Source organism: Diplotaxodon limnothrissa, unplaced genomic scaffold, assembly GCF_057381915.1.
Source record: "Diplotaxodon limnothrissa isolate DT_005_m unplaced genomic scaffold, D_limnothrissa_male_GT1.1 unmapped_scaffold_4, whole genome shotgun sequence".
Classification (NCBI taxonomy): domain Eukaryota; kingdom Metazoa; phylum Chordata; class Actinopteri; order Cichliformes; family Cichlidae; genus Diplotaxodon; species Diplotaxodon limnothrissa.
In genome coordinates, this window is record NW_028188558.1 from 1,955,316 (window position 1) to 1,980,000 (window position 24,685).

A 24,685-nucleotide genomic window follows, 5' to 3' on the forward strand; every position below is an offset into this window, starting at 1 on the left:
TCCATGTACATCGACATCTGCAGACCACACGTGTCTTCAGTTACTTATTTGTACTTATTTGCAGTTATTTATCTTTTTATTTTATTTTTTTAAGTTATTTTTTTATCCTTATTTTATCTTTTTATTTATTCTTATCTTGTTCTTTTAACCATTATCTAACTTGGCATTGTGCACGGTGTGTTTAGATTCAGTTTAAATTCAGGGACATGGAGCCCCTGTTGATCCTCTACCTAATCACACGAGCCACGGTGTGAGAACGGGTGTGGGTCACAATCAGCCAAGGTTTTGGGTGAACCCATTGTGAGATCTAGCCCCACCCTATCATGTGATTTCCTGTGATCAAATGTCCCAGGATGTGAGTGGGCGTTAAGACGTCCATGTCCCTCTTCAAGCAACTTAAAGAAGTCCAGACGCTTTTCTTTCCAAGCTCCTTCAACAACATCATTCATAGAACAGCTTCCAGCTTCTTTTGCTCGGCTACAGTTTGGATGGATTTGCATTTAAAGATGCAACAAGACTAAAATGGTTAGGGTCAGGAGGTCAAAGGTCAGAGCTCCTGTGGGTCTGAGGGCGGCCTCACGCTGGAGAAGGATGAAGGAGTCTGACCTGAGCCAGTGTTTGACATGAACACATCAGCACTGCTGTCAGTGAGCCTAACGACAGCCGTTAGCATCATTTCAGTGTTTCAGTCATAAAAACACTTCCTGTCACTGTGGTGGTTACAGTGACATCATGCAGTTTGTGCTTTGACCTCCAGAGGGCGACAAATCAGCACAGACAGAGAGCTCCATTCAAACTTTGCTGCCATCAGGAATAATTCTTCAAATATAATCATCAGTGTTTGAGCAGTTATGATATCAGGGACAATCTAGACATGTGTGACAATACTGAACATGTCACATGACACACCTCAAACATCATGTGATCCACTCTCAGTCTGCACTTTCATTCATGACTTCAACAGGTTGAAATGAGCTTTGAAGAAACATTCAGTGAAATAAATCTTTCATGGATTCATGTGAGCAGCAGATGAACTTTGTACCAACAACATCTTCAATAACAGAGTCTGAATGAAGCTCAGGTGTTGATGCTGCTCACTGATTGGACGCTTGCTTTCAGCTCTGCTCTCAGTCTTTACTGCACAGGTGAAGGTAGAAAGTGTGACTGGATCTATAGACTGGAAACAGAGAAACATGCTGAACATTTGAAGCTTTGCAGCAGAAATGTTCATGTTACAAATACAGCAGAGCTGATCTGGGATCAGTGTGTTCACACCTGCAGCTACAACAAGGTTTCATGTCTCCACACGTCAGCATGTGAACTTTACTCTGACTCAGTCTGAGCAGTCAGACGGCATATTTTTAAAGTTAACACATCAGCACACACAGAGCTGAGCCCCTCCCACCTGTGCTGAGTTTCAGGTGGAGCCCCGCCTCCTTCCAGGAAGCAGCTCACCTGTGTGTCCGTGTTTAGTGTCCAGGTGTGGAGTGGAGCTTGTTGTTGGTGTGTGAAGAAACTGTAAGTTTGCTTTGTTTCCTCCTTTAACAGTTTGTCTTTAGGAACTTTACTGTTTGTTCAGCTCGTGTTTGATTTCTTCACACAACAAACTGTGTGTGTTTGTATTTCCGGTCTCTCCATTAAAGTCAGTGTGTAATGTTTCCTGGCTAACATCAGCTGTGTGCAGCTTAGTTCAGCACAAATCTGCCGCTCCATAGTTCACGGTAACGGACTCACAGCTGGACCAACGAGGCCGAGTGTGTCCGCCACTCTGAGCTACGTTCGTGTTTGTGTACTTGTAGTTTGTACTTTGAGTTCACTCAGAGCCCACAGAGGACGCAGCGTACGTGATGACGTCACAGCCCTTTACCTCCTTTACTGTCACTGTGATTAATATTTACACACGAGACACCTGCAGAGCTCTGACGCTGAGCTAGCACACAGCATGCTAACACTAAGCTAAGCTAACACTAAGCTAACACTAAGCTAGCCAAGAACCCAGAGTGAGGTTAAAGCTGAGTAAACACTGACCCCAGACCAGCACCGTGATAAAGTGAGCTGCTGCTGCTGAACTTGAACAGGTAACAAAGTGATGAGCAGTCAGGCTGCAGGTTTCTACCTGTTCATGTTTCTACAGTAGAATCACTTTGAAGTGTCTTTGTGCTGTTTCATCTTTGATTTGTGTTCATAAACACTCAGAGAAACATCACGTGACCTCATCAGGATCTGTGTTGGTGTGTGGGGCTGTACCTCAGCTTTATGTTGTTACATGCTCATTTGTTCATTTTAACATCAAAGTAATGTTATGAGGAGTAATGAAGTAACGTACTCCATTACTTTTAATCAAAGTGTTCTGTGTAATATGTGTAATAATGACTGTTTTGAGTAATGACCAACACTGATCACAACAAAGAGGAAATGCCTCCAACATGCACAAACATTTGAGCCACAACATGCAGTTAATGTGCACAAATGTCTTTGATATGCTGCTCAGTGATGGTGGTGACTGTCAGAGCAGAGCTACTGAGAATCAATAAGTAATATCAATGATGGGATCAGAATCACTAAATTCTTCTCATCCCTGTCAGTATCATACATGTGCTGTATAATGTGATAAATGTAGAGGTGCTGGCTGTTCTCTCACTCTGCTGTTTAGCTGTAAAGGACGCCTCCCTGCCTTTGTCTCATTCATGACCTTTAATAGTCTCTTCTAACATGCAGAGATCTGTATGATCTGTTTCATAGAGTCTAACCAGCCTGTACAGGTAACAACAACAGTCACTGCATCACTGACACACAAACGTCATCTCTGTCAATAACAACATTCATACATGGAATAAAAACACATCAGTGGATCATTGCTGGAGCTGATGTTTGTGCTCCTGGTGCAAAGGCTCTTAGTTTCCTCCTTGAAATAACATCAGTGGTGGGTCAGCGACATGCTTTCTTTCCCTCTCAGGTTTAAATATCTGGGACTCTCCACCGTTTGGTTTTAGAGCTGAAGAAGCTTCTCAGATGAAACGTCTTCCAGAAACTTAAAGACGTCTCTTTTCTCTCCAAGCTCCTTAGATCACATGACCTGGATGACTGAACCTACAGACATATTGACCTGGTTTCATGGTCACATGACGGGTCAGAGGTCAGCGACTGTAACTCAGTTCCTCCTGTTAATGTGAACTCACTGAGTGTTTGTGGTTTCCCTCTCAGACTGACTGAAGATGATGATGGAGGAAGAGGAGGACAGAGCAGAGTCTGCAGGGTCCAGCTGTCCGTCTGTGAGGAGTGACTGGTCCAAAGGTCAACAGCCAGCCTTCAGTGGTGAACCTGGAGCAACGAGGTCAGAGAGCTGAACTCACTGAGTAACAGAAATAATTCTGCACTGACATTATAATCAGTGTTGACTCTGGTTGATTGTCTGACTGTGTTTGTGAGCTGAGAGGAAATGAAAATGAGTTTGTAACAAAAATCAGTTTTGTCCAGTTTTCCTGTAAAAAGCTGAACTCTAATCTAAGAGGATGTTACTGACAGGAAACAGCTGCATTATCTGCAGTCTGTGTGATCACAGCTGCTTCAATCATGTTTGTGTCTGCAGAGGTCAGAGGTCACAGTCTGCAGGGTCCAGCTGTCCGTCTGTGAGGAGTGACCGGTCCAAAGATTTCCCTCCACACTTCAGTGGTGAACCTGGAGCAACGAGGTCAGAGAGCTGTGATGACTCCTTTACATGTTTGTGTTTCCTGGATAAATATGACCTGAAACATCCTCAGATTGTTACAAAGATTCATTAAAAAGAAAACAATGAAAGAGAAAAGATCCAAATGTTCGACTTGGTCATTTGCTGTTTGAGGACAGTGATGCTCATATCTGTGGGGAAAGTGTGACCTGAGTGGGTTCATGTTTGTCTTTAAAGAACAGAGCTGCTCTGATTCTCTTTGTGTCTGATCTGTTAAACAGTCTGAGAGGTCACACAGAGACCCAGCAGCTAAAGCCTGGATCATACTGGCTGCTGTTACTCCATCAGGACAACACTGAACCACAGTGGTGTGGATGTAGTGGATAAATCCCACCATACTGATGCTCAGAGTTAACCACAGGGAACAAAACCAGATGTTACCTTCAGATTGTGACCTTTGGAGTGGACGATGCAGATTTCAATAGAGAATAAATGTTGTTGTTTTTCAGCTGTGAAGAAAGAAACTAATTTTCTGAACTTAAGAATTTATGATGCTGGAAACAACATGGAGACTATAACACAACATTTCCACTGTGTTCATAGAATGAATGTAAAACTGTCAGACATTCATTAAATATGCAAAATGTCTACAGAAGCATCAGAGGGTCAGACGTGAAGCACTCAGTGATTTTGATCAAATGACTCATCAGTTATTGATCTGTACTACACTGATCTACCACGTTAGTAAAGCTGGTGTTCTGGTGGTGGAGGGAGACTCGGATCATGTTCTGGTTTTGGAGCAGTGATCTGCTGATGGTTCAGTTTGATGAGCTTCTTCAAAATCATCCCTGACATCACCACTGAAAGGACGTCCATGAAAACAGACTGAAAATTACTGATATGTTCACAATCTGAGAGTTTAAAACTTGACAGACTTGATTCAGATGAAGTTATTTGAGCAGAAACTCCTGGATCTTTATCCTGTGTTGATCTGATCCTTCATGGTTCCTCCACAGAGTGGACCAGCAGAGCTCAGAGGTTCCCAGTGGTCAGTCTGCCCAGCAGCATCAAACACAGCTGGACTCCATATTTATGGTCTGTACATGTACAACAACTACTGTTACATCTGTTCTGTTCACAGTCATCTCCATGCTGCTCTTTGTAGACCAGTGGATCGTCAGTGTGTCCAACATGGATCTGATGTTTGGCTCCATGATTTCAGTCTGATTGGCTCATTCATAAATATTCTGTTCCAGCTGCTGGAGGACAACATCATCACTTTTGTGAAGAACGAGCTGAAGAAGATCCAGAAGGTTCTGAGTCCAGATTACCCAGAATGCTTAGAGAGTCAGAGGAGCAGCAGCAGAGAGGCATTTGTGAAGATCACAGTGGACTTCCTGAGGAGAATGAAGCAGGAGGAGCTGGCTGACCGTCTGCAGAGACGTAAGAGGATTTATCTAAAGATTTAAGCTGCTGGATAAATGAACATTTTCCAGAGATGGAAGATGGAGCAACATGTTTTAAAGATTAGTTCTTTTTGGAATTGAGTGTTTATTTTTCTTCTCATTCAGAACTTCAAGCTGCAGTTTGTCATCGTAACCTTAAATCCACCCTGAAGAAGAAGTTCCAGTGTGTGTTTGAGGGCATCGCTAAAGCAGGAAACCCAACCCTCCTGAATCAGATCTACACAGAGCTCTACATCACAGAGGGAGGGACTGCAGAGGTCAATGATGAACATGAGGTCAGACAGATTGAAACAGCATCCAGGAAACCAGACAGACCAGAAACAACCATCAGACAAGAAGACATCTTTAAAGCCTCACCTGGAAGAGACGAACCAATCAGAACAGTGCTGACAAAGGGAGTGGCTGGCATTGGGAAAACAGTCTTAACACAGAAACACAGCCTGGACTGGGCTGAAGACAAAGCCAACCAGGACATCCAGTTCATATTTCCATTCACTTTCAGAGAGCTGAATGTGCTGAAAGAGGAAAAGTTCAGCTTGGTGGGACTTGTTCATCACTTCTTTACTGAAACCAAAGAAGCAGGAATCTGCAGCTTTGAAGACTTCCAGGTTGTGTTCATCTTTGATGGTCTGGATGAGTGTCGACTTCCTCTGGACTTCCACAAAACTACAATCCTAACTGACCCTAGAAAGTCCACCTCAGTGGATGTGCTGCTGATAAACCTCATCAGGGGGAAACTGCTTCCCTCTGCTCGCCTCTGGATAACCACACGACCTGCAGCAGCCAATCAGATCCCTCCTGACTGTGTTGGCATGGTGACAGAGGTGAGAGGGTTCACTGACCCACAGAAGGAGGAGTACTTCAGGAAGAGATTCAGAGATGAGGAGCAGGCCAGCAGGATCATCTCCCACATCAAGACATCACGAAGCCTCCACATCATGTGCCACATCCCAGTCTTCTGCTGGATCACTGCTACAGTTCTGGAGGATGTGCTGGAAACCAGAGAGGGAGGACAGCTGCCCAAGACCCTGACTGAGATGTACATCCACTTCCTGGTGGTTCAGGCCAAAGTGAAGAAGGTCAAGTATGATGGAGGAGCTGAGACAGATCCACACTGGAGTCCAGAGAGCAGGACGATGATGGAGTCTCTGGGAAAACTGGCTTTTGATCAGCTGCAGAAAGGAAACCTGATCTTCTATGAATCAGACCTGACAGAGTGTGGCATCGATATCAGAGCAGCCTCAGTGTACTCAGGAGTGTTCACACAGATCTTTAAAGAGGAGAGAGGACTGTACCAGGACAAGGTGTTCTGCTTCATCCATCTGAGTGTTCAGGAGTTTCTGGCTGCTCTTCATGTCCATCTGACCTTCATCAACTCTGGACTCAATCTGCTGGAACAACAACAAACAACATCCAAGAAGTCTGAAACAGGAGAATCTGCAAAGAAACACTTCTACCAGAGTGCTGTGAACAAGGCCTTACAGAGTCCAAATGGACACCTGGACTTGTTCCTCCGCTTCCTCCTGGGTCTTTCCCTGCAGACCAATCAGACTCTCCTACGAGCCCTGATGACACAGACAGGAAGTAGCTCACTGACCAATCAGGAAACAGTCCAGTACATCAAGGAGAAGCTCAGTGAGAATCTGTCTGCAGAGAAAAGCATCAATCTGATCCACTGTCTGAATGAACTGAATGATCGTTCTCTAGTGGAGGAGATCCAACAGTCCCTGAGATCAGGAAGTCTCTCCACAGATGAACTGTCTCCTGCTCAGTGGTCAGCTCTGACCTTCATCTTACTGTCATCAGAAGAAGATCTGGATGAGTTTGACTTCAAGAAATACTCTGCTTCAGAGGAGGCTCTTCTGAGAATGCTGCCAGTGGTCAAAGCCTCCAACAAAGCTCTGTGAGTAAACATGTTGTCATCGCTTCATTGTTAAAATCATGGGAAATAAATCAGAAATGCTGAGTTCAAAGAGCACTGTAACATTTTCTTAAAATAGTAAATTACATGATCATCAGTCACTCAGTAAATATATGGTAGTTTTAATGTTTCACTCCAGCATTTCTAAAACACACTTTGTTCTGTAACTCTTATCAAAGGACAATCCAGACCCAGCCTATAAGAACATGAGCTCTGATGCTTCAGCCCCTCTGACAGGTTTATTATCCTCAGCTTGTTCATTTGTCTCCAACTCCAGGAGTTTGGTTGTTTTATTCTAAAGCACAAACTTCACCTGCCAGACTTCACCTACATCTTTTTCTGATGTTCATAATTTAAGTTCAAGTTTGTATCTCACTTTCAGTGCACACTCTCCCTTTTTAAATATAAATCTCTGCTGTGCTGTCATGTTTTCATCCTGTATGGAGGGAGAAACTCGGTCTTCATTACTGAAATTGCCTCTAAGGTCGTGTTTCTTGTCAGTAACCATATGTAACTGTAAGGCTTCCATAACCAGTGTTATCACAGAATTACAGTGGGTTCACTCTGGGTCCTCTACAGTTTCTTCCCACTGTCCACAGACATGCAGTTAGGTTACCTGGTGATCTAAACTTCATGCAGGTGTGAGTGAGAGTGGTTGTCTGTCCCTCTGTGGGCTTAGTGGAAGAGACTGGATGGATCTCTGCTTTGTCTTTGATATATGCTGACAGCAAACATTCTCCATGAAGTCTGCATTTCAGCTCATCTCCTTTATACACACCTTTAACAGGAAGAGTTTTATACAGCTAGTGTTTAAAATCAAGTGTTATTCACAATACACAGGTAATGAGCATGATTATTGAATTACTAAAATTTTCTAAAATAATTGTTTTAGTTAATATTGTATGACAGTGTACACAGAATTATTAGCTCAGTAGGCAGAGTGGTCGCCCCATGATCATAAGGTCAGGGGTCGAATCCACCGAATAGTTACCTTGTGGTACCCCTGAGCAAGGTACCATCAAGGTACCAATCATGTGCACTGGACTGGTAGCACTCATAGTCTCATAGGTTTAAATAAATTTTTTAAAAAAAGGGTTCAACATATAAACAAATTTAATTTGATCACATATATTGTTTGTTTTTTTTGTTGTGGTTTTTTCCCTTTCTCTCTCAGACTGAGCAGCTGTAACGTCTCAGAGAAAGGCTGTGAAAATTTGTTGTCAGTGGTAAGCTCCCAGTCCTGTAGTCTGAGAGAGCTGGACCTGAGTACCGACAGCCTGAAGGCTTCAGCAGTAAAGCTTCTGTCTGCTGCAGTGGAGAGTCCACATGCCAAACTGAATGTTCTGAGGTCAGATCAATTTGTATTATGTTTAGTTCTGTTTGTTTATGTGTTTGATGTTTGTTTTTGTTTATGTCTTTATCCAGTTATCCTTGTTTCATAGCATTTTTATTCATTTCAAAGTTAAACGGAAGTTTTACTAACCTGCTCAGCACAAGACAATAAGCTATTGCACCTTGATTACACTTTAACAACAATCTTTATTCATGTTTTTATCTTCAGACTTAACATCTGTGAACTCTCAGAGGAAAACTGTGAAGCTCTGTCCTCAGTTCTCAGCTCGCAGTCCTCTAGTCTGACAGAGCTGGACCTGAGTATCAGAAAGCTGCAGGATTCAGGAGTGAAGCTTCTGTCTGCTGGACTACAACGTTTAAACTGTAAACTGAATACTCTGAGGTCAGATCAGAAAACATTTAGTTTTTAGAATTATTAATTAAAGTTCATACATATGATGTTGTATCTTAGTATGTTTATGTTTCCTTTAAAAATAGAAAGTCAACATTTAATGTTGTGAAATGTATTAACAAACTCTACATGAGTACTTGTTTTATAGATTGTCTTTTATTTTTCAGACTGAGTGGCTGTAACCTGTCAGAGAGAAGCTGTGAAGCTCTGTCCTCAGTCCTCAGCTCCCAGTCCTCCAGTCTGAGAGAGCTGGACCTGAGTAACTCTGACCTGCAGGATTCAGGAGTGAAGCTTCTGTCCGCTGGACTAAAGAGTTCACAGTGTGCAGTGGAAACTCTCAGGTCAGGATTCAAACTTTTCCACAGATGATCATTTGAAATGTGATTTATATTATTGTATAAACAGGTAACTTTTACAGCTGTCAAGTGAACTTTTATTTACATTTGAGTGGATAATTGGACTCTGAATTACTAAAAGTTGTTATAGTCATGTCTCTGTTTATTTAAAAAAATACTTCATGCACTGCCTAATTTAAAGATTTAGGCTCCTTTGGGCCCATAATATATATATTTGATTTCTTTGTGAATGAAATTAGGAGGATATTGGCGACTGCTGATTGGCTCGCTGTTTGTTTTTTATTCACAGTACTTAATTTTAAAGGCTGATTTCTCAAAATGAGATGTTTATCTTTTCTTCTACAACACGTGGAGCCACCAAATCTTCTTGCTTGATTTATTCATTACAGTTTGATTTAAAGAATATTAGACTCGTAACATAATAAATATATTTATTTCACTTCTTCTTGAGAGAAAGAAAGGGATGACTGGGTGAGCTCCAGTGGTTCATCCCAGCAGAGAGAGCGGCACACTGGGCTGCAAATGATCACAGTAGTAATGGCCATAGTTTGATAAAACAGGCAGTCTTACCCTGTAGATAATACAGGGTTCTGGTGCCGATGTGGGGGAGGGGAGTCGCCCGGTACTAACTACATACTACTAACTACCTCATCCAGATGTCTTCCCTACTAAACCTGATAAGAAGTAACTGCAGTAGCCTTATAGGTCAAATCAGTTTCACCTGTTAAAGTTAGCTCCACTATTAATTAGGGGTGGGGGAAAAAATCGATACTGTGTAGTATCGTGATATTTTGTTTGCTAATAATGTATCGATACAGGGACAGCAGAAATCGATATTTTGTTACAAACAATTTTTTCTCTGAAGTCAACATGCTCTGGAGTCAGAGCATGTTGACTTCAGAGCATGTTGATCCTTTTTCTGAGCAACAATCCTGACATTCCTTCACTGTCCAAATGTATTTAACTTTTTTTTTGGCAGCAATAAACATGACAGTTTACTTATTTTAATTTAAGACATGTTTAATTTTAATTAAGTTTGAAACTTTTTTATTTAATGTAAAATTATATATTTTTTTAAATTTACTTTCAAATTCTTCAGTTGCTGAAGGGGCTGCATAGTTTTCATAAATTGCATAGTTCAGAATAGCTATAATTGTACCAGATGGTTGCATTCAGTTAAGTTGGACTAGACTGTAATACAAACCGTTCAGTTTGTCAACAATAAAACTGACTGAAATGAGAGAAAGACTGAGTGTGAGACTTTGATATTAGATAAAATGAATATTGATAAAGTTTACCTTTATGTGCAGAATTTAAATATCGCAAAATATTTTAAAAAATCGCAATAATATCGTATCGTGCGTTAAGTATTGTGATAATATCGTATCGCGAGTTGTATGGGGATTCCCACCTCTACTATTAATGGTGTCACTTGTTATTTCTGGGATGAGTTTAGTAGCCTGAACAGCTGCTTAAAGGAAAGTAATTAAATAATAAAAATAACCTAAGTCCGGGGGAACCTGCAAGAGCTGTTTGCACAAAGAATAATGCTCAGACTTTGAGGTTTTATCGTTTTACACAAGGTTTAAAAATGAATGTCCACAATTGAATTGCAGAAATTGTTATTGAGCTAATACTGATGTAGTTGTTATCTTTGGTAAGGAGAGGTTGGAGGAAGGATGAGCACAGTCAGGCCTAAAGATGCTCTTAATAATAATAATGGATTGCATTTATATAGCGCTTTTCGAGACCCTCAAAGACCCTTTACAATCCCACTACAGGGAGTGCAGAATTATTAGGCAAGTTGTATTTTTGAGGAATAATTTTATTATTGAACAACAACCATGTTCTCAATGAACCCAAAAAACTCATTAATATCAAAGCTGAATGTTTTTGGAAGTAGTTTTTAGTTTGTTTTTAGTTTTAGCTATTTTAGGGGGATATCTGTGTGTGCAGGTGACTATTACTGTGCAGAATTATTAGGCAACTTAACAAAAAACAAATATATACCCATTTCATTTATTTATTTTTACCAGTGACACCAATATAACATCTCCACATTCACAAATATACATTTCTGACATTCAAAAACAAAACAAAAACAAATCAGCGACCAATATAGCCACCTTTCTTTGCAAGGACACTCAAAAGCCTGCCATCCATGGATTCTGTCAGTGTTTTGATCTGTTCACCATCAACATTGCATGCAGCAGCAACCACAGCCTCCCAGACACTGTTCAGAGAGGTGTACTGTTTTCCCTCCTTGTAAATCTCACATTTGATGATGGACCACAGGTTCTCAATGGGGTTCAGATCAGGTGAACAAGGAGGCCATGTCATTAGTTTTTCTTCTTTTATACCCTTTCTTGCCAGCCACGCTGTGGAGTACTTGGACGCGTGTGATGGAGCATTGTCCTGCATGAAAATCATGTTTTTCTTGAAGGATGCAGACTTCTTCCTGTACCACTGCTTGAAGAAGGTGTCTTCCAGAAACTGGCAGTAGGACTGGGAGTTGAGCTTGACTCCATCCTCAACCCGAAAAGGCCCCACAAGCTCATCTTTGATGATACCAGCCCAAACCAGTACTCCACCTCCACCTTGCTGGCGTCTGAGTGGGACTGGAGCTCTCTGCCCTTTACCAATCCAGCCACGGGCCCATCCATCTGGCCCATCAAGACTCACTCTCATTTCATCAGTCCATAAAACCTTAGAAAAACCAGTCTTGAGATATTTCTTGGCCCAGTCTTGTGTGTCTTGTTCAGTGGTGGTCGTCTTTCAGCCTTTCTTACCTTGGCCATGTCTCTGAGTATTGCACACCTTGTGCTCTTGGGCACTCCAGTGATGTTGCAGCTCCAAAATATGGCCAAACTGGTGGCAAGTGGCATCTTGGCAGCTGCACGCTTGACTTTTCTCAGTTCATGGGCAGTTATTTTGTGCCTTGGTTTTTCCACAAGCTTCTTGCGACCCTGTTGACTATTTTGAATGAAACGCTTGATTGTTCGATGATCACGCTTCAGAAGCTTTGCAATTTTGAGACTGCTGCATCCCTCTGCAAGATATCTCACTATTTTTGACTTTTCTGAGCCTGTCAAGTCCTTCTTTTGACCCATTTTGCCAAAGGAAAGGACGTTACCTAATAATTATGCACACCTGATATAGGGTGTTGATGTCATTAGACCACACCCCTTCTCATTACAGAGATGCACATCACCTAATATGCTTAATTGGTAGTAGGCTTTCGAGCCTATACAGCTTGGAGTAAGACAACATGCATGAAGAGGATGATGTGGACAACATACTCATTTGCCTAATAATTCTGCACTCCCTGTATTCATTCACTCTCACATTCACACACTGGTGGAGGTAAGCTACAGTTGTAGTGGTAGGTTAGGTTTTGCCCAAGGACAAAATGACCAAGACAGAGAGAGCTGGCTCATCAGACAGACAAGCTCATCTTGTAACCTACTGGTTCGCTGGTCAGCACACCAGCTGACTAGCGAACCGGCTAACTAGCACACCAGCTAACTAGCACACCGGCTAAATAGCAAATCAGCTAACTAGCAGACCAGCTAGCTGAAGGACGATTAAATGTAGTGGAGATATCAGAGATGACACTGGTGTGTCCGATTCACTCTTTAGCACTCTGGTCACTCCGGTGTGTCAGCCAGAACACCACTGAAGGCCAAATGATCCCAGCATGTGGAATAAAGAGCTTAAGGTTTGGTTTGAGACACTTTATTCTTTCACTGATTGATTCTTGCGGCTGTGATCATGTGTGTGGTTTCTTACAAAAAGGAAGTACACAATACAAATACATGACAAATAAGATGAATAGATAAGTTACATATCCAGTTATATGTACGTACATCAGTATAGCTAATATAGCCATATATAAGGACAAAGATCACAGTACTATAATGCAGTAATGTTAAACACAAAGGTGTATATCTACATAAATCTGTCCAATCAGTGATCAGGGTACTGTAGTATACTTCCACTACATAAACTATAGAAACTAAACGACATTAGTGTGACTTTAAGTTACCATCAGTACAGACGAACTGATGGTAGTTGTACAAAATAAAGGCATTGCAATTATTGTGAAGGGCTTCCGGTTAAACTAAGATCAGCTGATTACCTCATAACAAATTGTTTGCTATAGAACGCAGCTCCCACTCTTCATTAATATCATGTACTGTAACTCCCAAGTAACCATGGTTACCCAGCCACGCCCAGTAGTCTCCAGAGAGACCAACAGCTGGTGCACGTTGTAACGCCGTGGCTTTCATAGTCTCTCCTTTTTCTACAGCTCATGTGTTCTTCTTGTGATGGTGCGTCTTGAGGGAGGCTCATACATGCCGTCATTTGTTGATCCTAAGAACGTTCCTCAGACCGACTTCTTCAACAACACTAATCGGCCTGCAGTTTGTAGCTACTCACTTCACTGTGGTGTTTGTTAGCTTGTCTTTCTTTGGTTTTATCCTGACTCCTCCCACAAGCTGATCCTACGTAGTCTGCCCAAGCCTCCCACCTCTGTTTGTTTGGGTGGTTTGTTTGCTGCCATCAACAGCGTGTAATGCATTTAAGTGATACTTCAGACTTGAAGTACTGCGACAATAAAAAACTCAACTTTGCTTAAAAATACCTTTAGTTGTATCAACACTGCCCTCTAGAATAATTAGACTTTGGTGACAAACTGATGTGATCTCCATGTTTCCTTTGTTGGACTGTGGGCGAGTGTCAGAACTGAATGTACTGAGTAACATGTGGAGTTTAAATATGTGTCAGTTCCAGTTTTAGAGCTCTAAAGTGCAGCTATCATGTTAGGAATATGTTAGGAATAGACAGGAACACTGAGCACACTGAGGTCAAATCTTTATTTATCCAGTTCATCTGTAGGCTGAGCTCAGTCCATCCATTTAGTGAAATGATGTTTAAAGGTCTCCTTGTTCTGTGAGCGTGCACAGATCCTGAAGCAGAAAGCCTGGGTTAACAGAGAAATGATCATCACTGTGATGATGCTCACCATCTCTGACTGGGATTTGAGGTTTTGTCAAAGCAGCAAAGAAAGCCTGGCTATGTTGGACTGGGTGTGGAAGCAGCTCCCAGTTTGAGTTCAGGAGACAGACACCCTCTCTACTTTGACGATCAGCTTCAAACTTTCCTTTTTGATAAAACTTATAGTTAGAGCTGGATCAGGTGACCCTGAACCATCACTTAGTTATGCTGCTATAGAGATGGATAACAGATGGATTGTTGTTTTGTGTGTCTGCAGTCTGTCAGGCTGTCTGATCACAGAGGAAGGCTGTACTTCTCTGGCCTCAGCTCTGACCTCCAACCCCTCCCATCTGAGAGAGCTGGACCTGAGCTACAATCATCCAGGTGACTCAGGAATGAAGCTTCTGTCGGCTGGACTGAAGGATCCAGGCTGGAGACTGGACACTCTCAGGTATGGAGAGAATGTCTGATATAGGAGGAAGAGCTGGAATCATTTCCTGTGTCTTTCACTCACTTCCTGTTTGTTTCCTGCAGATGAGACATGAACAATCACACATGCAGGAATATTTTCAGGGACAGACACACTAGTCTAGCTGGATAGTACATGGATATTTATGTAGGGGGTCTTCAAGGAGTCTGTTTGCAGGAACATTAATGATAACTGATAAGTCATGTTGAGAGTTTCATTAAAAGTAGACTTACAGTTAGGTAATATTTGGACAGAGACAACATTTTGTAACTTTAGATACAAGTATCAGCCATGTGTGTGTTTCCCATGCTGTATGTCCACAGTCACAGTGACAGTCAGTGACACTGACAGAAGGATGAAACAAGGCTGTGAATCATTTCAGTCTGTGTGTGTGACAAAGAGGCAGACAGGAGCAGCTAACATTTGGAAATGGAAGCTTACTGGAAACACTACATTCACGGCTGAATTCACAATAGATTTGTTCTCAAGTGCACATTTAGCAGCTAATGCTAATACTGTTTTCCCTTTGCTTTCTACAGCAGCTATTGCTAAGTAGGCCACTTTGCTCCGCTAAGGATTTGTGTGACCATGATGGAGACTCTGATAAGCTAATGCTGCTAAGCTAATGCTGTTTATGGGCCCTGTTAGAATCAATATTTCATTCTCATTCTGTTGTTTGAGAACAATATTAACGTTTCACATCATTATAACACAAGAGAAAAGGGTATTGGCATTAGCTACTAGTGCTTATTCACCTCAAATTACCTTTAGCTGCTAATGGAAGCCTACTTAGCATTAACTCCTCACTAATATAATGCTAATTTACATCAAATTAGCATTAACTGCTCATATTGTTATAAGGAAAGAGAAAACGGTATTAGCATTTGCTGCTAATAATTATTCACCCCTAATTAGAATAAGCCGCTAAAAGCAGCCAACTTAGCATTAATTCCTCACTTTGTTGTTACCCAACGGAAAAGAGTATTAGTATTAGCTACTATCATTTTTAATAAGTAAGAGAAAACAGTATTAGCAGTAGCGCATAATGCTAATTCACGTCAACGTAGTATTAGTTAATAATGGCAGCCTACTTAGCATTAACTGCTCACTAATATAATGCTAATTCGCATCAAATTAGCATTAGCTGCTCAAGTTGTTATAAGGAAAAAGAGAAAACGGTATTAGTATTAGCTGCTAATAATTATTCACCCCTAATTAGAGTTAGCCCCTAATGGCAGTCTACTTAGCATTAACTCCTGACATTGTTATAATGCAGGGGAAAAGAGTTACCATTATCGGATAATGCTAATTCTCATCAAATTAGCATTAGTTAATAACGGTAGACTTCATATCATTAGCTGCTGTCATTCTTACAAAGCAAACAGTATGAGCATTAGCTGTTAATCCTTTTTCATCTAAAATTAGAATTAGCCACTAATGGCGTATTGTTAAAAAGTAAGAAAAAACATTGTTAGCATAAGCGGATAATGCTAATTCATCTCAAATTAGTATTAGCTAATAATGGCACCTGCTTAGCATTAGCTGGTCACATTGTTATAAGGCAAGAAAATATGGTATTAGCATTAGCTGCCAATTTCTATTTACCTAAAATTAGCATTAGCCACTAATGGTAGCCTATAGCAAAAACTTCTTAATGCTAAATGAAGTTAATTAATGCTAAGTAGGTTTAACTGAAATTAAAGTAGTGTTAGCATTAGCTGCTGATATTGTTAAAAGGTAAGATAAAACATTGCTAGCAGCAGCGGATAATGCTAACACACATAATAATTAGCATTACCTAATAATGGCAGCCTTCTTAGCATTAGCTGCTCATATTGTTATAATGCAAGGGAAAAGAGTTGGCAAAAACAGTGTTAGCATTAGTGGATAATGCTAATTCACCTAAATTAGCATTAGCTAATAATGGCTACGTACTTAGCATTACCTACTAATATTGATATAAAGCAAGAAAATATGGTATTAGCATTAGCTTCTAATGCTTTCTCATCTAAAATTAGAATTAGCCACTAATGGCATCCTATTTAGCATTAACTCTTCACATCGCAAGGGAAAAATTAGAATTCAATAAAAAAAAAAAGTGTTCACATTAGCTACTTGTATTGTTAAAAAGTAAGAAAAAACATTGTTAGCATAAGGGGATAATGCTAATTCACCTCAAATTAGTATTAGCTAATAACGGCAACCTACATAGCATTAGCTGGTCACATTGTTATAAAGCAAGAAAATATGGTATTAGCATTATCTGCCAATTCCTATTCACCTAAAATTAGCATTACCTGCTAATGGCAGTCTACTTAGCATTAACTCCTCACTAATGTGATGCTAATTCACATTAAATTAGCTTTAGCATTAGCTGCTAGCATCAGCCTACCTAGCACTAGCTGCTCACATTGTTAAAAGGGAAGAGAATACGATATTAGCATTAGCTGGTAATATTTATTCACCCCTAATTAGAATTAGCCACTAATGGCAGCATACTTAGCGTTAACTCCTCACATCGTTGTAATGCAAATGAGGCTAACTTGCATTAAATTAGACTGCTGTTATTAGCTAATGCTATTTAGCAGTAGCTGCTCACATTGTTATAAAGCAAAGGAAAACGATATGAGCATTAGGTTCTAATGCGTATTTGCCTTAAATTAGACGTAGGTGCTAATGGCAGCCTACTTAGCATTAGCAGCTCAGATGTTATAATGCTAGGAAAAAGAGTGTTAGCATTAGCCGTTCACATTGTTATAAAGTTAAGGGAAATAGTGTTAGCATTAGCTACTCACATTTTTAAAAAAAGTAAGTGTTAGCATTAGTGCATAATGCTAATTCATGTCAAATTAGCATTAGTTAATAACGGCAGCCTATTTAGCATTAGCAGATAATGTTGACCTTGGCCCACTGGAAAAGTTAAGAACTAAAGATTTAGGAGTGTTTCTCGATAGCTCTTTCTCGTTTGAGAAACAAATGAATTCTGTTATTAAAACCAGCTGTAAGGTTTATATTGTTGATTGTCATTTATGCTTAGAAATATTTACTCATATATGCTTAGAGTTGTATCCACAGTATTTCTGATTTCGCGCCATTACCCCGATTCATAGCGGAAGCCGGTTTTTTACTTCCGCTTGCGCTGTTGTTGACAGTTGCGGGGTTACACCTTCACTGTTGATAAAGATTTCTCTCACTGCAGTTTGTTTTACCTGGAGTAAATGGCAACACATCGAAGGTGGATACACAGTAAAGATGTTTTAAAAAGCAGCGAGGACAGTTCAGTTGCAGTGCCTCACCCGTCACTTCTCACGGAGTGGGTAGATGACATGAAACTATGGCCCGATGTTAGCTACATCGACATTATTAATTACCTTGTATTTTCCGAAGGCGTTGATGGCGAGGAATTACGTAATTACAAGAGCACCGAGGCGTATAATTACCTGCACAGCAACAAAATTGATAAAGTACTGCTCAACAAACAAGGCGACTTTATTTTTCTTAAAGCAGCTGTAGAGCCGAGCCAGAGTATTAATCAAGCGAAACACTTAGCATGGGTAATGCTAAGAGAAAGTGGAGTAGTGGAGACAGTCGGCTGTTCCTGTATCGCCGGATTAGGGAGATCATGTAGCCATGCGGCTGCTATTCTGTGGAAGGTATATCACTTATCTGGATATCACAATGTTTAAATCACTGAAACAGAAACACTGGACTGGTCAAAGGCTGTGATTAAGGAGTCACGCTACTGCCATCTAGCCAAGTATTACGTGGAGCACTGTTTACATGTGAAAGCCACTCGTTAACTTTGTGTGGGCTGTATGCTGTACAATCACATGAAGATAAAATATAAAAAAAATAAAAGACTGAACATTAAGGTCAAATTTACAAGACAAGAAAAACTATAGTTATAAGAAGTGACACAGAGTAGTATAATACATGTTTGTTTATATATATATGTATATTTGTACACACACACTACTTTGAAAAAAATTAGACTGTGGATGTATATTTCTGCATCAAAAAGTAACTGACTATTAATATGAAATGGATAATATGGGTGACTTTGCCAGTGTTTATATCTGTTTTGGATATGATTCAGGTGTATTGACCCAGGGTCATATCTATAACATGCAGGACACCAACCGTGTACTGCTTTTGTTAGTGTAAACTTCCTCGTTATGTTAAATCTTGAGTATTGACAGTGAGAAAAAACTATTAATGTTTGTTACAGGTGCAGAATGCTGCGATCAGTGGAAAGACAGGGCTTGCGTGTACAGACGAGCAGCGCAGGTGGAATGCAGGGACAGCAAAGAACCTTGAACCTAAACGTCTAAGCCAGATAAACTTCAGACATCACAGGGCAGAGCAGCAGTACGATGTGAACTCCCGGACTGCAGTGACACAATCTCTCCCTAACACACCATATCACCTTACACATCAAGACTTTATTGACAGTGTTAGCAAAGCACCAGTGAAGCCACTTTTCCTCCTCAAGAACACATTAATTGGAAAGTGTTACAATGCCTCGCCATCTGCAGGTCCTCACCGCAACAGTAAAGTTGATGAGCAATTTTTTCAGCCACACCAAGCACACAGTTACAAACTAAGCTGTAATCCATGCAGGGCATTCTACCAGGCATACATTCAAGTTTCTGAAGAGCAAGCAGAACAATTACAAGAAGAAACAAAAGAGCAAAGTGCATCTGATTTGTGGCACAACTGCAGGAAAATCAGACTTACAGCAAGCTCTGCTAAAAAAGTTCCAGTACGTGCCACCACAAAAAATGACAAATTTTTATCTGAGCACATGTACCCTTCCTTTCGTGGGAATTATGAAACAAACTATGGTAAAGAAAATGAAGTTAAAGCTTGTCATCAGCTGAAAGAACAGGGTATGAACATCCTTCACATGGGTAGTTTGGTCTCTGTCTTGTGAATGAAAGGAGACATTCAATATGAAATCTGTTAAATATTTCAATACAACTAAAATGTACGTAGTTGTAACATATGGTGGGAAATGAATGACAAACTGACAACATTAAATGTTGTGAATAGTTCTGTATTTCTGTAATCTTCCAACACAAAAAAATGTCAAGAATGCACAACTAATTATTGTAGATTTGAGAAAAACATTTTTTTTTCATTTAAGAAATTTATCACATTGTGGTTGAATAAAAAAGTAATAATTGTTCAATTGATTGATTGCAATTGTTTTATATATACACATACATACATACATACATACGCACACACACACTGTATCACATAACCTTTCATCTAGAACACAAGATAAAAAAAGTGAGACCTGGAATTATTTACTCTCTACATATATGTACATCAAATTTGAAAATAATCACATTACACTACACAACTTTATGTCCTGAGTAACCATCTTAATATCCCCGAGTCCACAATTGTTCATAACATACACAATTATTGTGTATCACGAATGAGATCCTCTCTTAAGTTCACTAGAGCAGCACATATTCTCAGTATCTTGTCTACTTTAGGAGCCATGCTTATAGGAACAATTTGTGAAAGTATTTTGTAGACTTTCAAGCGTCTGATTGCTCTTTCAACATGGATTCTTACATTTGCAATCCGACGTGTGTATGTTACCTGTTCCTCAGTTAGCTGTCTACGTTTTTTTGTGAAAGCGGGTATTACTAATCTAACTTTTCTCTCAAAGAGTAAGTCTTTAATTGTAAAACCTCTATCTGCCATGACTTCATCACCAGGTTTTAGGTATGTTAATATTCCAGAGTCCATTGTGATAAATTTGTCACTACATCGGCCGCCATATGCCGCAGACACAAACATGATTAGTCCACATGGTGCAACAGCAACCAAATATTTGACTGTGTTGTGTGAATAATAATGGCTGTATGATTCCCCTCTTGAGCCCAGATTTCTGGGTTTCTGTAAAAGGGTCTCACTGCAGTCTATAATGCATGTACTATTTGGAAAGTTCTTCTTGAAGGCTTCAGGCATAGTTGCTTGAATAGTTTCTTTTGGCAGCCATGGAATTAATGGTCGGAGAACTTCCTCCAGCTTGTCTAACCAGTGTGAGATGATCTTGCTGGCCATGCTTTGTGATATATGAAACTGGCGGCTTAGGTCACCTATTACACGGTTACTCTTTAATTTCATAAGTGTCATGAGGACTTGATCTCGGACAGGCATGGTAAATTCATTGTTGTCATATCCTTCCAGTGTCGACACAAGTGTGTTAAATGTTTCTAAGGCTATCCCAGTGTACATTTGAGAATGAAATATGCAACTTCATCACACTGAGTCATCTTATCCTGCACATCTTTTCTGCGAGACCTGTTGCAGTATTGATGGTCTTGTTGCGAAGGATCCTCCCACTGTGTGTGGACTGAGTGCAGATGTGACTCAGGGGGTTGTGTGGAGATGCTGGCCTGGTCTAATTCCACTGAACGTAACACTGTGGAGTCTGAATAAGACAAAAATATGATGTACAGTCAAACTGTTAGCATAAGAGAAACTGTAAAGTGTCACTTAGCTTATTATATTTGAGTGAAATTTCTCATTCTACATTTTTTCACACAAATGCAAAATCATAAATGTCAACATAAAATGTTCCTAAGTCCCCTAAAAATTTGTCACAATTTTATTCAATTAATGTGATTAGATTTTATTTTACATTCTAAAAAAAGTCACAACTGTTGGTATTTTTGCAAATGTTGCCTTTAACTTTTTTACTTGAGTTTTCTTGACTTGAAAAAACATGTTCTTTATAAACACAAACCTAAGACTTTTACAGCCCTTGGAGCTAATCTTTTGGCATTATTATTATTATTATAAACTTTCGTTAAAATTTAGACTTTGCTGCTAATAACCAGCTAGTGCTGATACTAACGCCATTCACCATAGGCTATTATTTAGTAAAAGTAAAGAATTGCGTGTTTAAAATGCGAAACGGTGGCAAACCACATTTACACTTTCACTTACCGGGTACAGATTCTGTGTTTTTGTTCGTATTACTGGAAGCTGTCACACTCAAAGTGGTCCGAGTGAGCCTTCTTCTTTTCTTCGGTGGGGGTCGGTCATAGCCCAGATAAAGCTCCGGGTCGGGGTGTAGCTCTGTGGGCTTTTTATCGATAAAATGAAAGGAGCAAACATAAACTCTCTTTGGAGGGTGTTTGAGTCTTAAAGCTGCCAGCCACGCCAGTTTCCGATCCTCCTTCCGCGGCATAGAGTGCAGTGCGTAGGGCGGTGGGCACGGACAGGCCTTTCTAAGTTGTTGATGCTCAAGGCAAAATGTTTCTAATGCGTTTTTCAGTTTTCTTGAATTATTGTGGCAGCCGACGACAGCACACGTTGAACCCGAGCTCATCTTCGAACAGGTAAAGCCACTTATTACCGCACAAAGTAACTGATTTTGTTGTTAGCAACGACTGAACGCTGGGTCTCGCTTTGAGTAACCGGAAGTATAAAACCGGACAACGGAAGTAGTGGTCTGTCATGGCAGCCTACGTACGCTCTTACAGAAACCTGTGGATAATTGATTGCATAATGATAGAGGTTTGATCCTTAGTAGTCTGTAAAGACTCTGTGTGCCTTCCAGAGTGCTCTGGCATGCACACAGCACTTGGGGCCATGAGAGAGGTCGTACCCTCTCTTACTGATTTATGGTGTAGGACAGGGGTCTCAAACTCAATTTAGCTGGGGGCCGCTGCAGGCAGAGTCTGGGTGAGGGTGGGCCGCATTAGGTTTTCCACAAGAAAGGCATGGTTAAAAAATTCCAATCTTCTCAAATCTCTTTATTTTTATTTTTTAACACAAAATATGAAAAATGAATAAACAAATTAAGAATTAATAAGAAAATAAATCAATCTGTAATACATAAATAAAATAATAATAAGATATTTTTCAGTCTTCTATATCTGCATTGTTTAGATTGAAATGTCTGTATTAACAGTTCTATAACCTTCTTCTGAACATGAATGGAACACTGTAGAAAATGAACTGTTCTTCTGAACATGGCTTCTCTTGCCTACTCCTTGCTGCTAGAGACCTGGCAGCGTTTCCTCTCGCATAGCCGAGCCAGATTTGGCCTGAGGGAGGAAGCAGTTGCGACCCTCAGTATGTCTTGAAGATGATCATCCGTAAGTCTGGACCTGTACTTGGACTTATTGAAGTTCAAAGTGGAGAAGAGCTTTTGGCACAAGTATGTGCTACCAAAAAGGCACATGGTCCGCTTGAACATTCGGGAAAGCCGAGGGAAACTAGGGCTCAAGTCTCTCAAAAATTGTCCAAGCTTGTCTGCTTTTCCACTCACCTCCCTGAACTTTGCTTTGAGTTCAGAGTTGCACTGCAGCTCAATGAGCTCCATTTGAAGCACAGAAGGGGCATCTTGCACATCAAAGGAGACGGGGTCCGCAAAAATGTGAAAGGTGGCTCTGTGTGTCTTGAAGTCAGCAAATCTGTGATCAAATTCCTCCTGTAGCCTCAAAATGACATCAACATACTCGTCAGCACTGAATGGTGTGCCTGCATCCACGAGAGCCTTGCATGCTGGGAAATGGCAAAGGTTTGTCTGAGAGAGCTGAGCTTTCCAGAGCGCCAGTTTTGTGGAGAATGCTCTCACGTTGTCATAGGCAGCACTGACAAGTTGCCCCTGGCCTTGTAACGTCTTGTTCAGTACATTAAGCTCATGTGTCATATCAACAAGAAAAGCTGAGTCCATGAGCCATTTGGGATCAGTTAGCACAGGAACACTAACTCCATCCTTCTCCATGAAGGCTTCACTTCTGCTCTCAACTCAAAAAGTCTCTTTAATACATTTCCCCTGCTGAGCCAACGTACCTCAGTGAAGTCGAGCACATCCCCATATTCTGACTCCATTTCCTCTAAAAAAGCTCAGAACCTTCGGTGCTTTAAGCCCCTGGATCTGATTTGGTTGATGCATTTCACAACAATAGACATCACATTGTCAAACTTCAGGCATTTGCTGCAAAGGACCTGCTGATGGATGATGCAGTGCAGAGCAATGGCCTCCTCCACGCCTTCCTCTTCCAGTTTGTTTTGTGCCACCAGTCCATGTTTCCTCCCTGTCATTGATGGCGCTCCATCTGTTGTTATTCCAACAAACCTCTTCCATGGCAAACCAACATTCTCAATGGCATCACACAGCTTGTAAATATCTGCTGAGCGGTGGTCTGGCCATGCATTGGAATTACTGTGAGCAGCTCCTCCATCACTTCAAAACTGTCATCAACACCACGGACATACATTGGGAGCTGGGCAGTGTCGGTGATGTCTGTGGTCTCATCAAGAGCGACTGAGTATACACTGAAACATTTGGCTTTCTCACACAGTTGGTCATAAATGTCACTTGACAGGTCAGAAATGCGATCTGCTGCGGTGTTGGCAGAAAGGCTGATGTTGCTAAACTGACCTTTCTTTCCCGGACAGACTATATTTGCAGCCTGCAATATGCACTTTTAGACAAATGCACCTTCTGTGAATGGCTTCCCTGCTTTAGCAATCATCTCACTAACCACGTGGCTCCGACTGCTGCATTATTCTCTTTGGTTGCTTTCTTGGAGAAATCTTGCTGCCTCAGTAGATCTGTTTTAAGACTGGCAACCCGGTTCGCTCTCTCGTCTCCCTGGTATTTTGCATCCAGCTCAGCATGTCTAGTTGTGTAATGACGTTTCAAATTGTATTCCTTGTGCAGCGCAACTTTCTCTGTGCAAATAAGACAGGTCGGGGTGCCCCTGTGCTCAACAAAGAAATATTGCATTTCCCACTTTTCCTGAAATTGTCGGTGCTCATCACCAACCTTTCTCTTCACCGCAGGCTTTGAAAAAGACATGTTTGGGGCTATGTGACATTTATAATTCTACTTGGTGTCACTGTCGCATTGAAGGTTCAATCAAGCGTTTAGCCGACGGACGGGGAACGTCTCAACGCGTAGAGAACGTCATTTCTGCTTCTTTTTCTTGCAACCGTAGCACGGCGATCGGCAGATAAAAAGCCGGTAGCAGTCTCCTTTGTTTTTACGCTCGATGTTCATGTCTTTCATGACGACACGAACA

The 24,685-nt window shown here is 40.9% G+C and overlaps 2 protein-coding genes across 2 annotated transcripts in view; one reads left to right on the forward strand and one right to left on the reverse strand.

Annotated features, from left to right (window-relative positions):
• Positions 1-5,058: 5,058 nt before the first annotated feature.
• LOC146606873 (protein NLRC3-like) overlaps positions 5,059-24,685 on the forward strand; it is a 22,808-nt gene continuing 3,181 nt past the window's right edge. The window contains exons 1-6 of the mRNA XM_085349259.1: positions 5,059-5,110; positions 5,239-7,036; positions 8,229-8,402; positions 8,616-8,789; positions 8,966-9,139; positions 14,430-14,603. Of these exons, the coding sequence (XP_085205385.1) occupies positions 5,074-5,110; positions 5,239-7,036; positions 8,229-8,402; positions 8,616-8,789; positions 8,966-9,139; positions 14,430-14,603 (2,531 nt within the window). The 5' untranslated portion in view covers positions 5,059-5,073. The remainder of the gene's footprint in view (positions 5,111-5,238; positions 7,037-8,228; positions 8,403-8,615; positions 8,790-8,965; positions 9,140-14,429; positions 14,604-24,685) is intronic.
• On the reverse strand, positions 20,043-20,801 carry LOC146606874 (uncharacterized). The gene has a single exon (XM_085349271.1). The coding sequence runs from the start codon at positions 20,799-20,801 to the stop codon at positions 20,052-20,054; it is 750 nt and encodes a 249-aa protein (XP_085205397.1). The 3' UTR covers positions 20,043-20,051.